At 43.6% G+C, this 16640-nt stretch overlaps 1 protein-coding gene across 2 annotated transcripts in view; it reads left to right on the top strand.

The window, feature by feature from the left end:
• Nucleotides 1-680: 680 nt before the first annotated feature.
• The window catches only part of LOC138807717 (interleukin-2 receptor subunit alpha-like), a 37155-nt gene continuing 21195 nt past the window's right edge, over nt 681-16640 (top strand). Inside the window, exon 1 of one of the 2 annotated variants that reach the window (XM_069993499.1) lies at nt 681-765. Coding sequence is in view for 1 of the 2 variants with exons in the window: in XM_069993498.1 (XP_069849599.1) it covers nt 892-955 (64 nt within the window). In the remaining variant the exon portion in view is untranslated. Of the gene's footprint in view, nt 956-16640 lie in introns of both variants that reach the window. The other variant, XM_069993498.1, reaches the window with a different exon arrangement.

The following is a 16640-nucleotide window of genomic DNA, read 5'->3' as shown; positions in this document are numbered from 1 at the left end:
ATTGAAGGGGATACATTTTTGTATGCACAATGGAAATCTTACAACTTGAACAACTAAGTTTTTTTTTTCTTTTTTAATTTAAAGAAAATAGCCAGGCACTGGTGCCTCATGTCTGTAATTCCTAGCTACTCAAGAGGCTGAGATCTGGGGCCTGAGGCTCAAAGCCAGGAAAGTTCATACAACTCTTATCTCCAATTAACCAGCAAAAAGTAGGAAGTAGAGGTGTGGGTTAAGTGGTAAAGCACCAGCCTTGAGCGAATATAAGCTGAGGAAGAGGGCAAGGCCCTGAGTTTTGAGTGTTTTGCAGGAGGGGGGGAGATCACCTAGGATCAGACCAGTTTGGAAAGTTGTCATGGCCAATACTACCCTTCCACAGTTGTGTGACCTTGCTTCTACACCCCGTGGCCCCCTGTCAGGTCCTCTGGAGGCTACACCGCTAGGGCAGGACCCCAGGGCTTGTTCATCCCTCCCTTCACAGCAAGGAAATCTCCCCTTCTTTTTATGGGTGAAGCTGAAGATAGGATACATGCATGAAGCTTAATGCTTTACCCCCACCCCAGCCCACACCTCCCAGCAATTGAACTTGAAAAAAAAAAAACCCTACTTTGAAAATTACCGCAAACTCTATTGTCATCAGAAAACACTTCCTATCTTTGAGATCAGAGAAGAGATGGGCACAATTTCCTGGCTGAACACACTGCTCTAAGACTTAAAGACAGCAGCTCCTGAGCCTGTGATGCTGGGTCAGCCAACAAAGAGGACTGGGTGAGTGGATCGGTCCTTTCTTCTGGAATCTTCTTAGTACAATGGAAGGAAGAGGCTGACAGCCTCCCAGTAGAAATCTCACCTCCCAGTAGAAATCTGCCCCAGACTGATCCCAAGGGCCAGAAGATGGAGCCAAGCTTGCTGATGTGGGGATTATGTGTATCCCTCATGGTACCCAGCTGTCTGACAGGTAAGGGGCCGTGGATTGCCCTTGAAATCCCGGGAAGGTTAATATATGCTGCCTAAAATGACAGTATGCATACCGTGCCTGGCTCACGCATGATTCTGAGAATTCAAGGACATAATATATGATATTTGGCTCTTACTAGGATACCAATTTGAGCCAGGATCTTAGTATATAAGCCAGGCTGGTCTGGAACTCTTAATATTCCTGCCTCAGAATCCCAAATGCTGGGATTATAGGCATGTGCTACCATACCAGAGAAATTTTCTTCTCACATATCTAGTTTTCTATCATATCTCTCATCAGAATACGATAAGATACCTGTAAGATAATATTTAAAAAAAACTACTCAAGACTTCTGTGAATTCAGGTTAATCTACCTAAGACAGTAGAATATGGGATAATTTAAGATCTTAGATAAGTTTTACCTCAAAGATGGATCCTTGGCTTTGCTGTCTCAGTTACTAATAGTAACTAGAAAGCTCATGCAAGGGCATTTTTTTGTTGTTGTTGGTTGTGGAGCTTGAACTCTGGGCCTGGGTGCTGTCCCTGAGCTCTTCAGCTAAAGGTGAGCTCTTTACCACTTGAGTCACAGCACCACTTCTGGTTTTCTGGTGGTTAATTGGAGATAAGAGTCTCATGGACTTTCCTGCCTGGGCTGGCTTCGAACTGTGATCCTCAGATCTTAGCCTCCTAAGTAGCTAGGATTACAGGCATGAGCCACTGGCGCCCAGCACAAGTGCATTTTTATAGAAATTTTAAGAAAATACAAATATACTTCCTATCAGAATACTATTTTTTTCATGTTTCTCAGTGTCTATATAATGTTGGTGATTCTGCATGCAAATTTTAAATTTCATCATCCTGGGTTTTCTAAGATATTTTAAGAAATAAAACCACTAACCCATACCTCAAACCACCCTTCTTAATAGAGTGTGAATTTTCTAATAATATCTTCCTTTGCTAACCTAGAAAGATAGATATGAATGTACATTTTTCTGAAAGTATGTAACTTCATAACCTTAAATTCCAGAAGTAGAATACTAATTGGCTTCAGAAAAAAAGAAAAGGTGTTAAGAAGAGAAAAATAGCCAGGTACTAGTAGTTCACACCTGTAATCCTAGCTACTCAGGAGGCTGAGCTCTGAGGATCAGATTTGGAAGCCAGCACAAGCAGGAAAAGTCCTTGAGACTCTTATCTCCAATTAATCAGCCAAAAGCCAGAAGTGGAGCTGTGGCTCAAGTGGTAGAGCACTAGCCTTGAGCACAGAAAAAGCACAGGGACAGTGCAAGGTCGTGAATGCAAGTCCAGGACTAGTACATACAAAAAGAAAAAGAAAAGATGGAAAAATGATGTGTACATGGAGTTTGTTTGCTTGTTTGAGGAAAATGGCCCTGTTGTATTGTGGTATGTCTGTCTTACTACAGAATTCAAGAGGTGGTGGGATGTGATTTTGTCCTCAGCAGAGTCTTTGCCAGGTTGGTCCCAACCAGAATAACAAGCAAGATCTTTTCAATCAAGCATGCCCATCTCTGGGGAACACATTTGACATTCATCTGGGGATCGGACTGGTCCTGGTGGTGAGGGGCAAGAAAAATGCCAGGGAGAGTTTTTCATTCACTCAACTCTTCAAAAGTCTGTCCATTATCTCTAATGCTCCTTTTCAGCATTATAGGATATTTAAAAATGAACACAATACAGTGGGGGCGGGGGTGTGTGTGCAAGCACACATGTGTGCTTGCCAGTACTGGAGTTTGAACTCAGGGTCTGGGCATTGCCCCTGAGCTCTTTCACTCAAGGCTAGCACTCTACCACTTGTGCCACAGCACCACTTCTGGCTTTTTCTTCATATATGGTACTGAGGAATTGAACCCAGGGCTTCATGCATGCTAGGCAAGCACTCTACCACTAAGCTACATTCCCAGCCCCATTTCTCTGGCTTTTTGGTGGCTAACTGGAAATAAGAGTGTCATGGTAGCCAGGTGCCGGTGGCTCACGCCTGTAATCCTAGCTACTCAAGAGACTAAGATCTGAGGATCACAGTTCAAAGCCAGCCCGGGCAGGAAAGTCTGTGATACTCTTATTTCCAATAAACCAGTAGAAAACCAGAAGTGGTGCTGTGGCTCAAGTGGTAGAGTGCTGGCTTTGAACTGAAGAGTGCGGGGACAGCACCCAAGCCTAGAGTTCAAGCCCTACAACTGACAAAAAAAAAAAAAAAAGAGTGTCATGGACTTTCCTTCGGGGCTGGCTTTGAACCACAATGCTCAGATCTCAGCCTCCTGCGTGGCTGGGATTACAGGTGTGAGCCACTAGCGCCTGGCTTACTTTAGATCTAGGTATCAAGACTGCTTGGAGAAAGGCCTGGGAAGAATAACAGGAATACAGGTGACTTTTATGCCATGCAAGCCATGAAAGAAAGCTTGTGCAGGTGGTGTGCTTACAGAGCCTGAGGCCCTGGTCAGTTTCTGCAAGTAGAGATTCTAGGTAGTGAAGAGTCACTAGGAAATGGCAAGCGGTCCATTGTGCTGTCTGCACCCGACAGGGATGTGGACATGGTGGGAATTAGGACTAGAAAAATAGCAAGAGGCCAAAGAATGATCCAAAGTTTTGGGTAAGAAGTTAAAACTTTGACTGGGAATCAGTGACTCATGCCTAAATCCTAGCTACACAAGATGTGTCCATGAGACCTTTTCTCATAGCTGAATACCCCAGAAACCAGAAATAGCAGAGTGCCAACTCTGAGGAACAAAAAGCCAAGGGACAGCACCCAGGCCCTGAGTTCGAGTCTCAGTATGGGCACACACAGACACACAGACACACACACACACACACACACACACACACACACACACACACACACACGCTCATGCATGTGCACTCATGCACATACCCCATAGATTAAGAAATAATAATTTAAAAACCTTTTGAACTCCAGTTAGTAGGCAACTACTTGAAATTTTGAAAAAATAAATAAATGTGATTTATTTATGCTGAACACCAATGGCTCATGCATACATTCTTAGTTTCTCAGGAGGCTGAGACTTGAAGATCATGGGCATAAAAACTCTTATCTACCACCACTAAAAAGCTGGAAATGGAGTTCAAGCCCTGTGACCAGCAAAAGAAAAAAAAAAGGCTGGAAATGGAGGTGTGGCTCCAGCGGTAGATCACTAGCCTTGAGCACAAATGCTCAGGGACAGCGCCTAGGCCCACAGTTCAAGTCCCAGGACTGGCACAAGGAAAAAAAAATCACTTATTGAGTGCCTTCCCTGCATCAAACAGGTCATCTTACTGTAATATCTGTGAGCACTTTGTAGAGCGATGTCTTGAACTCCTGGGTGAACTCAGGGGCCACGAGAGAGCAGCATTCTCCCTGAGTTGCTCTGCTGGTCATAGTAAATGAGGTCAGAGGTCACACTGGACGAGAGAGTGACCTCTATTAGATCAGGTATGGGAAGGGCAGTCCTGAGACTCCTAAAGCAGTCCAACCATGACTTCCTAGTGGCCCAAGAGAAAGAAATACATTGAGTTTCTGAGATCAAAAGATGACTCCAGAAATAATCCCTCTAAGACAAACCCAGTCTTCATTAAACAAATCTTTCTCTTCCTCCAGGGTGAGAGTCCTCTAATAAAAAAAAATCAAACAGACTGTCATCAGATGCAATTTCTAGCTGACTCATATGGCAGATTCTCATTCTGAAAATTTCCAGAGCTGCTATGTAAAGACATGGTGACAGGGTGTAAGGGAAGTATTACTCAACCTGGGTGGTGTGCATCCCTGTATGACTGCACCTTGGGATGTGGTTTAAGAGAGAATTCTCCTGATGTTGCCAGCCCAGCACATTATTGAAGGTGCCTTTCTCAGAATGGTGGAAATTCTCAGAGGTTACCTGGCCCTTGATTATCTCTCTTTCATTCCAGGAATTCTGGGATCAAATCTTCATCCCCTAGACTAAAAAAAAAAAAGTGTAGAAACTCAGTAAGATGAAATGTCAAATGTTACCTTCTTGTAAAGCCTACTGCCCACGTGAGAATTTCCCACCTTCCATCTGGTCATTAACACACCAAATGGTTAACCTATCACATCCTCTAGATCCCAGGGTATTTGTTGCTGCTGTTACTTTGGTCATGTTCAGGTAGACTTTAGAGAGATAGGGAGTTGATAAGCATTAGGAATCCCTCCCAATCATTACTTTGCTTAAAAACAGTGTTAAGGCTGGAGGCATAGCTCAGATGGCAGAGCATTAACTAGCCAATGAGGGAAAGCATCTGGTACTGAGTTTGAGTCCCACTCTAGGATCAAAAAAAGAAAAGAAAAACAGTGTGTCTTAAATAGGCAGTCTGATAGAGTGTCTTTGCATATGTTCAATTTCAGCACTGAGGAGAAGAATTTACATTATAATTTTATACAAAACAACTAGCTCCACCCATAACAATGGATGTGGCCATCAGAGATGTCCACAAGGAATGACTGGGAGGGGGTGGTAAGGAGGGCAGGGGCTCATCATTCCACTGCTCCGTTTGGCTCAATGACAGGATATGTAAAATGTTTTGGCCAAACCCTTGGATATTCTGATATTTTTGTGTAATTTTCATGTGGACATCTTTTTTTTTTTTTTTTTGGTTAGTTGTAGGGCTTGAACTCTGGGCCTTGGCGCTGTCCCTCAGCTCTTCAGCTCAAGGCTAGTGCTCTACCACTTGAGCCACAGCACCACTTCTGGTTTTCTGGTGGCTCATTGGAGATAAGAGTCTCATGGACTTTCCTGCCCCAGCTGGCTTTGAACCATGATCCTCGATCTCAGCCTCCTAAGTAGCTAGGATTACAGGCGTGAGCCATCGGCACCGGGCTGTAGACATCATTTTTGTGATAGGTACAGACACTGCTCAGGCAGGCTACCCTTCACCTCAGTGAGCATTCCAGCTCTTTGTCTGCTTCCTTCATGGACCAATAATGACTAGAAATGTTACAGAAACAAGAAAAAGGTCACCTGAGGTCATTGGCAAATAGAATAAGGAAGGAAATGAAAGCTTGTGACCTTGGACCCACTTCTGTCAAAAGAGAAGGGTAATGGAAAGGTCTTGAAATTCTCTTCCAGTTCCATCACGTTGTGTCAAGAATTTTGGAAAGAAAAGAAAAACATCATTTTTGAGCTAGGTACTTTAGGAAGTGAAAGGTTTTCCCAACTGAAGACATGCTTAGCAGGGTCAGAGTTGAGAGATCTTCAGGTGCCAACAACCCAAAGCCCTGGTGTCTCGTAATAGTAGGTTATTTCCAGCTGTCAAGAGAGTCTGACGAGCAGGGCACTGGTGGCTCACACCTGTCATCCTAGCTACTCAGGAGGCTGAGGTGTGAGGATCATGATTCCAAGCCAGCCAGGGCAGAAAAGTCCGTGAGACTCTTATCTCCCATTAATCACAGAAAAAGCTGGAAGTGGAGCTGTGGTTCAAGTGGTAGAGTGCTAGTCTTGAGCAAAAGAAGCTTAGGGACAGCGCCCAGGCCCTGAGTTCAAGCCCCAGGAAAGTACTAATGTGCATCAACTGCCTCACTGCAGTTGTTAATGTCAAAGGATAAACACCACCAGCTCTGGGTAACGTATTCTCCTGTTAAGTGATTTTTCTGTCCCTAAACAATAGCCTTGTTTCTCACAGAATAGGTAGGAACGTGTCTCCTCTTTATCTCAAGCCATTTATTATGAGAAAAGATAAAGGATTGTTATGGGTTGTTATTTAATAGTTGCACACACATACACACGGGGTCTTCATTCCTGACAATGCTTCAGATAAAGGCTTTTAAATTCTAGCCCTATATTTGCTGAACTTCTTTACACTGATTCTCAGTGATATTCCTTCATCTGTGTGGTCATTCAGTAAGATTACAGGGATGTTGCTCTCAAACTTCTGATGGTTTAGCAGTGGGGTAGACACATCTGCTGACCAATTCCTATCTTGAAGATTGCTAAGGGAAAGCCCACAGCATTTGCCAATGAGTTCCTATCCCATCAGTGATTCCCCTGTCATGTTTTCAAGTGAGTTGTTCATTGAGGGGAGAGCAATAATATACTGACCTCTAGAAATTTTGGGTGTCCTCTACTCTAATATTACACAGATAGCTTTTAGCTATTTGACTAATGGTCATGAGATTTGCTTAAATGGAGAAGAGAATAGAAGCTCTACTGGGAAATGTCTTAGGTACAATGGCTCTCAACACCTGCTGCACACAAAGAACGTGCATCTGGGGTGTTTTCCAAACTAATTCAGATGAAAGAAGACAGACTTCGGGGAGGAGAACTGGATGTAATAATCACAGTTGTTTTAAGTTCCTCAAATGATTTGAGATGCAGTTAGGGCTGCAACCTACCACTTTCCAGAAAGAATGGGATGATTCCTGCTGAGCATAGTGGTTGACTCTAGCATGCAGGACACTGACTCCGGAGTAGAGTGAATTAATCTGAAGCCAGCATGAACTACACAGCAAAACCACAAACAACCAAGCAAGCAAATGCTAAAACAATAAAAATAAAAAGTTAAAAAAACTAAAAACAAAAAGAAGCAAAGCAAAAAAAAAAAAACACAATGATTTCCATGGTTTGACTAATCTCATTATTTCATTTTAATTCACTGGGAATGGAGCAGTATATCCCGAACTTTTCTGTGTTTATGAGTCACGTGGCGATCTTTTTGCAAGACAGGTTCTGATTTGGCAGGTTTGGGTTTGGAATCTGAGATTTTGGTTTAAATCAACTCTAACACAAGGCCTGTGTTCTGGGTACACAGGCTCCATTTTGAGTGGCGAGATCGTGATGTGAGGTAAGACGCATGCGTTACTTCCACCTAGGTAGAACTTGCAAGTAAAATGAAAAAAAAAATCTAATCTGGAAAAGACCAAATATTGCAAAGTATATATTTCAAAGCTGATGAAAGCCGTAAGTGATCACAATTAGGAGAGCAATATGCCACTTCGATAATGCAGATGGGCTCTCAGAAGTGGTAGCTTTGGGCCTGGCTCTGCATGGAGCTGTCAAATACTAACAGATGGATCGAAGGACATATTTTGTATTGATTTTTGCTGATGTTGTACACATGTATTCCATGAGTAGCAAAAAATGAAGACTTAGGGGTTTGCTAGGACAACTAAATACATGAAGCATAGTTCACATACATGTGAGTTTTTGGTGTGTGTGTCTCCAACAGAAATGAGTATTTTTGCCCAGACAGAAAGATTTGAGTGCTCCTCTGCCCTCTTGAATGCCCAGTACCTTCAGGCATCAGTGGTACTGGATAGATTTTAACACAATGTATCATGGCCCAGTCTCACCACTTGACATCTTAGATAACAAAGAAATCCTGGGTCTTATTTCTCTACATCTAAGGTTTTCCCCGGCCCAGCCCCAGCCACATGCAAACCGTAAAGCCAGAGTTCCACACCTTCCATCCTGAAAGCCCACTCCTACTTGCACCCACCTAACCTGATTAGCTCACAGCAACTCTCAACCCAGCACCAGGGATCCTACTTAGGAGGGATTTTTAGACAGCAGGAAACTCTAAGATACTAATGAGGAACATGGGCCAACGTTGACCAGATGACTACTGTGCTGGGAGCTATATATGTAGAAGGAAAGGAAGGGGTGAGATACTGCTCAGACACTGACCTTGCCACCTGACAGGCCTCCTTCATGGTAAAGGGTGTGGCCAGATAGGCATGACCTCCTGACTCTCCTCTTCCAGAGGTTTTCTGCCATGTTGAACATAGTAAAAGAACAGGCTGCTGTGATTAGACTAGAAACAATTGATTTGTTTTTCCTCAGAAAAATGAGGAAAAGCAATGCATTTTTGAAAGAGCAAAATGGAAGTTATCAACAAGGTGGTTGAATTTTTTTTTTTTTGTCAGTTGTGGGGCCTGAACTCTGGGCCTGGGTGTTATCCCCCAGCTCTTCAGCTGTAGACCAGCACTCTACCACCTGAGCCTCAGCCCCACTTCCGGCTTTTTCTGCTTATGTGGTGCTGAGGAATTGAACCCAGGGCCTCATGCATGCAAGGACACTGAGCCACCTTCCCAGCCCCTGAATTTTTTTTTTAATTTTAAGAAGGTGACATAAGCCAAGTACCAGTGTGTCTCGTGCCTGTAATCCTAGTTCCTCAGAAGGCTGACATCCCAGGATCACACTTCAAAGACAGACAGGGCAGGAAAAACTGTGAGACTCTTTTTTTTTTTGGTCGTGGGCCTTGAATTCAGGGCCTGAGTGCTATCTCTGAGCTCTTCAGCTCAAGGCTAGTGTTCTACCATTTGAGTCACAGCACCACTTCCGGTTTTCTGGTGGTTAATTGGAGATAAGAGTCTCACAGACTTTCCTGCCTGGGCTGGCTTTGAACTGCAATTCTCAGATTTCAGTTTCTTGGGTAGTTAGGTTAAAGATGTGAGCCACCCGCACCTGGCCTGTGAGACTCTTATCTCCAATTAACTACCAAACAAAACAAAACAAAACAAACAAAAAACCAATCTGGAAGTAGAGGTGTGGCTCAAGTAGTAGAGTACTAACTTTGAGCCAAAAAGCTTAAGGATAGCACCCAGACCCTGAGTTCAAGCCCTAGGACTAGCACACACACACAAGAGATATAAGTATGTTATGAGGTATGTTCCCGCTGCTGTTCCTTGTGTCTGGATATTTTAAGCGTGTATGCCCACAGACCTGAGCCACCATCACATACACACAGCAGTGCCTGAGTCATCCACAGGGGCCTGCATCTTGGACGACATCTTCAGGCTCCGATCTGGTCCTAAGAGTCTGGGTTGTCTGGCTCCTCCTTCTCCCCTCAAATATCACTCTGCAGTGTCTTCCTTGTATTTGACTGTGCTTCACAGAAAGCATCGCCTTCAAGCTGCCCCAGCCGCTCACAAAACAGAGGAAATTCTGAGAACCTCTGGGCATGAGTCACCACATCTTGTTCAGGAATTGCCATTGCTGCCCACAGCATCACCCACTCTTTTCTAGTGGGACCAAAATAGATACCTCCTTCGGGAGCCCATTGTTTTCTATCCTCTGAGCAATTAAAAAAAGGCAAAGGTAGCTATGTAGCACCAAGGGGCAGAGCACAAAGCCACTGCCTAAAGGAGAGAAGGCACTGTGGGTGGATGAGGAAGACACTGGTGCCAGAAGGAGGATGAAGATAATCTCCTGTCCTGACAGGACTTGTGGTTATTTGCAGATCTATTTGTTTGCTTGTTTATTCATTTGCTAAATGCTTCCTGAGCAATTCCTGTGTATCTTAGCAATACAGACATTACTAAGTTGTCTGCCTCCAAGAACTCGCCCAGGAGAGAAATAACACTCCAAGGAGCATTGTGACTCACGTGAAGCGCTGAGATTCAAGTGTGTGGAAAGTGTTGATGGAGCCCACACCAGGGTTCATTACTCTTGCAAGACCAGTGCATTTAGAGTCAGTTACTATATTAAATTTGCATCTATGTTCACCTCTCTCATTTTTTTTTTTGGTGGAGCTTTCTGCTTGTTAGAATGGTGTTCTACCATTTGACTCACATCTCTATCCCTTAATAGTAATGTTTTTTTTCCGTTGTTGGGTTTGAACCGAAAGCTTCACACTCACTACGCAGACACTATTATACTTGGAACTGTGTCGCTCATCTTAAACACTGCGAATTCTGAATTTAGAATAATATGGGCAGAAGATATCAGCTGTTCTTTGCCCAAGAAATTCAAGAATTTTTCACTTATTAAATCCCTTTAATAACAAACTGCTTGCTCCCACAGTTCCAAGAATCTTAGACACACTATTTATAGATAGTTCTGACTAAGGGCTGCATGTTAAAGCGTGTGTGTGACTCACTTTCCATCTTAAGTGTTCATAAAGAAACTTTCCAAGGAAGGGAGAAAGGAATCTGCTGTATCCAGTTTACGTGTGTGTGTGTGTGTGTGTGTGTGTGTGTGTGTGTGTGTGTGTGTGTGTTTTGCTGAAGATCCAGTCCAGAGCCTTGCCCATGCTATGCAGTCACCACTGAGCTACATCTCCAGCTGTTGGATTTTTTTTTAAATAGTATTTATCTAGGAAGCCTAGGCTGGCCTTGAATTCATAATAATTCTTCCTTGGCCTCACAAAGACAGGGATTAAGGCATTACCATCCCTGGTTCTCTCTCCCCACTTGCCTCCCCCTGTAGTGGAGATTGATTGGAGATTGATTTAGGGCCCTATGTCAGGCTAATGCTTTAAGACTGAGCTACATCTCCCGTCCCTACTATTTTTCAAGGCAAATAGTGTTTCATTTCTGTAATATATATACATATACATATATATATATGTATATGTATATATACACACAAACCCACCTAATTTGTAAAATATATATTAATTTTTTTTGACTGTGCTAGGGTTTGAACTCAGAGCCTAGGCTCTGTCCCTGAGCCTCTCTGTGCTCAGGGCTAGCACCCTACCACTTGAGCCACAGCACCACTTCCAACTATTTCTGTGTATTTGTGGTACTGAGGAATTGAACCCAGGGCTTCACGCATGCTAGGCAAGCACTCCACCACTAAGCCATATTCCCAGCCCTATTACTTTAAAGTTGATAGTAAGTGATAGATGAGCCCCTGGAAGCAAATTGGCCCTTCTCCCCACAGACAGATCGGCTTATCACATAGCCACGTAAAGAGCACATTTGTAAAATTTGTCTTTGAAGTCCCCGAAATCTAGATTGACGTCAGTTTCTTCCTGCCCCAGCACTTTGAGAGTTTCCCGGGAGTTTTGGGGCCGGGCTGCACGGTGTGACACGTGTCAGCTGCGGGGAGTCTGGGTGGCTTCCCCACCGATGACACCACGCACAGCCTGCCACAGCTGAGTGTTAGTGCGGTATCTGCTTCCGGCCCTGTGGTAGTGACACCCAAATTAGAACAGAAGAGAATCTTTGTACAGAGAAAACTCTTCATAGTAAGGAAAGCAAAACAAAAAGCTTTTAGTGAGGGGGGGAAATTACAATCGTTCTTTTTAAAGAATAAAAAGACAATTTCCCTGACATCTTGGGGACCCACCTGTGGGCAGAGGAGGGGGCACCCCAAGGCCCAGAGTGTCACCTCCCCGTGTTCACACCTGGCTGTCTCTTCTTCACATTTACCGGCCTGTCACTTTCACTTTCCCTCTGGCGGTCTCTCGAGTTCCATTTCTGTGGCACGATTTTCAGTGTCTAGTGCTGGGGGAACCGTGAGCTAGAAAGTGTCAGGAGGCGCACACATCACACACCAGCTTCCTACTTGCAGGGCACGATCAGTAGCTGAGCACTTCCCCTTTGCCAGCCAGGTCCTGATCCACACACTTCCACTTCTGGGAAAACACCCTAGAAGGAAGGGACCCTGGTCAGCCATTCCCATTTTACAGACGAGGAAACTGAGCCCACCAGGCAGTAACTGGCATGTCCTGGAGAGCAAGGAGCTGGTTCATGGGACCCAGATTCTCTGATCTCTTACCATCTCAGATACCATGTGGGTTTCTTGGGCAAGTTCTCAGTGTCATTTTAAGCCACAGTGAACTACCCCCCAACTGCTCTTCTCTGAAAGCAACTTGCACGATGCCTCAGCCCTGTTCCAGGAGAACTGATTATTCATTCCCCTTGATCTCTGAAACACATCTCCGTTTCCTTTGCCTGGGAAGTGATATTCTTTCCATCCCGGACTGTCTGTCTGCCCTCTCATGCAACATACCCCAGCCAGCGAGTGTCTTGTCTTCCCAATGAAAGTTTCTCACTTGTGACTTCAAAGCTTCGGCTCTTAGGTGCTGGTGGCTCACGCCTGTAAGCCTCACTACTCAGGAGGCTGAGATCTGAGAATCATGGTTTGAAGCCAGTCTAGGCAGACAAATCCAAGAGCCTCTCATCTCTAATTAACCAGCAAAAATCCACAAGAGGAGGTGTAAGTGGTAGAGTACTATCTATGAAAAAATAAAAAAGCAAGTTCAAGCCTTAGTACACACACACACACACACACACACACACACACACACACAAGAAAGAAGAAGTGTGGGTTAATCTGGCAATATTGAGGTGATACAGTGGCTGTTCTGGAATGCCACAAAGCCAAGGCTAGAGAAAAGTCCAAGAGGCTTCCTAGTACAAAGGCAATATTTAACAGGAGGCCTGCCAGCAAAGCGAGTGAAGAGGATAGACACTGTTAAGATAGCCTGAGTGCAATGACTGATCTTATGTGTCAACTTGACTGAGCTATAGGCTACCCAGATACCTGGTGAAACATTATTTCTAACTGTCTGTGAGGTGTGCTTCCAGGACACAATAGCATCTGAATGGAAAGCACTGAGTAGCATTTGCAATAGGTAGGTTGAGTAAAGAAAACTACCCTGACCAACAGTGGTGAGCATTAACCTATCTCTTGAGAGTCTGAAGAAAATAAAAAGGCAGAGAAGGGGGCCCATCTTTTCCTGTCGTAGGCATTGGCAGTTCCCCCAGTTCCCCGGCCTTAGGATTCTGGGAGTTCAGAATCAGTAGCTCACCTGATTCCTAGACATTTTGTCCCAGATTGAATAACACCAGGAGCTTTTTTCCCTTTGATTCTCTAGCTTGCAGGAGGTACATTCTGGGAATTTTCAGCCACCATAATCCCTTGAGCCGATTTCCATTATAACTCTCCTCCTATATAGCTATCTTTGTTGGTTCTGTTTCTGACTAACTCAGTGAGCAGGGCCAAAGACAAAAGATTCAGCAAGTTCTGACTGTTGCACTTAGCTCCACAAAGCTCAAGAGTTCAGGCCCACGAAGGAAGTGGAAGTTTCTGAAGCTGAGCAGACTCTCTATCTGCAACCTTTTGTGTTAAAGGGGGTTAGCCTGAGAGGAATGGAGCATCACAGAGATGTTTTAGGCAGAGAAATGGTGGGATTTTTGCTTTAGAAAGACAGCGTTGAGTTTCTTTCATGCATGTGTTTCTAACGCATTTATAAGATTATTTCTTTGTTGCTTTGTATGTCCCTCCCCCACAGTGTAACCCCCGCTTTCACTATATTTGATGTCAGTATAACATGTGGAGGAGATGGGGACAAACAAGTCGTTTAAGGATTCAGGTGGACCTGTTGCAACAATGAGAAGTACAAAATGTCATGTCAAAACCAGCTTTACAATGTCGGTGTGGGGGGGGGGGAGGGGGGTATGATTGGGTGGGGGGGGAGGGGGGAGGCTGGGAAGGGAGGTGAAGGGTAAACAAAGGAGGAGGCTGCAATGCTTGGTAAGAAATGTATGCATTATCCTGCCCATGTAATTGTAACCCCTCTGTACAGTATGTTCTCAAATAAAATAAAATTAAATTAAAAAAAAAAAAAAAGAAAGACAGCATTGAAGACAGACCAGATGAGAGGCAGGAGCGGGTGGTAGCTGCTGATGGGAGGCGGATGCCTAACCTCTGGAGGTCTCAGTTTCTGCAGGTATAAAACGGGCCTAATACAGATTCCACAGGGTAGCTGTAGAGGCTACCTAACAAGATAACTGGCCTAAAGGATATATGAGAGGCTCAATAAAACACAACTTGCCGAACAAATCGGAGGCCCCTTAAACTTCCATATGGATACCTTACAGGATGCTCAAACTCTCCATGTCCCAAATTGTCTCCTCGGCCCTCGTGGGTCTCCTTTGTTTCTTCTTCAATGGACATCACCACCGTCTAGCCAACCACCCAGGAAGTTGGTGTCTCCCTTGCACCCAAATGAAGCCTTGACTCTGAAAATTACAAATACTAAATTCCCTTGACAGGAGCAACTTCTCTTCCTACTCACTGGCCACACCCTCAGCCTAGATTCCTAGGACGGCCTTCTCCTGCTTTGGGTTTGAAACAGATGTATGGCAGGGCACAGAAGGTCAAAGGGCACAGGAACAGGATACAGACAGCACACATGGAAGGACAGGTGGATGCACCACAGTTAAGAACACATCCATTTTAGATTATCTAGATCCCAATCCTGGCTCCAACTGTGTAGATCTGGGAAAGTCACAAAACCCATCTATGCCGTAGATCCTTTGTCTATAAAATGGAGATAAGAAAAATGCCTCATGAAGTAATTATTACATAGTTCTCACCTACAATTATGCTACTATTGTATCACCACATCATATGATGTATTTTTATTGGGTATCCTATATTTATATTTATAATAGATAATATGATCATATTAATTATAGTACTGGCAATGGTTGGTGTCATCACTTTTGGTTTCCTATCATTTACCATGTTTTTTTTGGTGCCAGTACTCAGGCCAAAATTCAGGGCCTTGATTTTTGCTTGTCTTTTTTTGTTCAGCACTGGCACTTTACCACTTGAGTCACATCTCCAGTTCTGACTTTTTGCTGGCCCAATTGGAGATGAGTTCAGCAAATTTGTCTGCCCAGGCTGGCTTTGAACCATGATCCTCAGAGCTCAACCTTCTGAGTAGCTAGGATTACAGTTATAAGCCTACCAGCACCCAGCTTCCCATAACCTTTCTTTTGGTCAGTCATGGGGCTTAACTCAGGGCCTAAGCACTGTCCCTGGGCTTTTCTGCTCAAGGTTAATGCTCTACCACTTTGACCCACAACTGTACTTCTGGTTTTCTGATGGTTAATTGGAGATAAGAGTTCACAAACTTTCCTTCCCAGGCTGGCTTTGAACCTCGATCCTCAGATCTCAGCCTCCTGAGTAGCTAGGATTACAGGCGTGAGCTACCAATGCCCAGTTATAAATTTTTCTTTTCTGTTTTACTTCTGCTATTAAGTCTTTATTTCACATCTTACTTATTTGCCTGGTTTTTCTTTAAAAATCTTGGGGGAAATCCCATTTTTATCCAGTTGAAAAAGTCTCATTAACAATACAATCTAATTTCTCAGAAGATTTTGTCTCTTTGCTGAAGACGGTGAGTGGAATTTGCCATTTTACCACATCTCTACTAAAAATAGGATTTTGCCCCAAGAAATTGGTTTCAAAGATTTGAGGGAAAACAGTTTTCAGATTACAGAGAAAGACCAAAAATATATTTTACCACCAACACCCTTGTTTTTCTTATCTGATAACACTTTAATTTTAATGAGGTTGACATTCTGTGGTAAGTATGTGGTTAACTCTTTCATACACTGAAGCTTGTTTTCAATTGAAGGGAGTCAGTTAGAAAATCACTAGGCCCAACCATTCATTTATTGAGGCTATTGAGATTTGCAGGCTTAAAAATTTTGAGACTGCTGTGTAGAAGGATATTTTTGGTTCCATGTCTTCTTGTTTCTCAAAGTAAAAAGATAATACCTAAATCACCCAACGAGAGTTGATTATTCTCTGGAAAGGTTTACCAGTGAGTCACTCCTGTATGGCTTATGGAAACTTAGATCATTTGACATAGCTAAAGGCAGCCAGGCCATACACTTGGTCACATTTCTGGGAACTAAGGACTGACAAATATTAAAAACTGATCCTGTGTCTGGTGATATTACCTAATTGGCAGTACTTCTAATATCTTAAGTATCTCATGTTTTCCACATACATAATAAAATGCCTCACAATTTTAACTTTTATATCAGTTAGTACTTAATCAAATTACCCATTAGTAGGTCCTTCCAAAGCTAATTGGAGTGAGAAAAATTCAAAGATATCACTAGAAGTTTAAGTATCTTTGGGGAGAAATAAGCTTAAGGAAAGAGATAAAAGGCAAAGTGGAGCTGGGAGCTGGT

Source organism: Dipodomys merriami, unplaced genomic scaffold, assembly GCF_024711535.1.
Source record: "Dipodomys merriami isolate MVZ:Mamm:240054 unplaced genomic scaffold, mDipMer1.0.p SCAF_429, whole genome shotgun sequence".
NCBI lineage: Eukaryota > Metazoa > Chordata > Mammalia > Rodentia > Heteromyidae > Dipodomys > Dipodomys merriami.
This window is presented reverse-complemented; position numbering and strand designations above follow the sequence as displayed.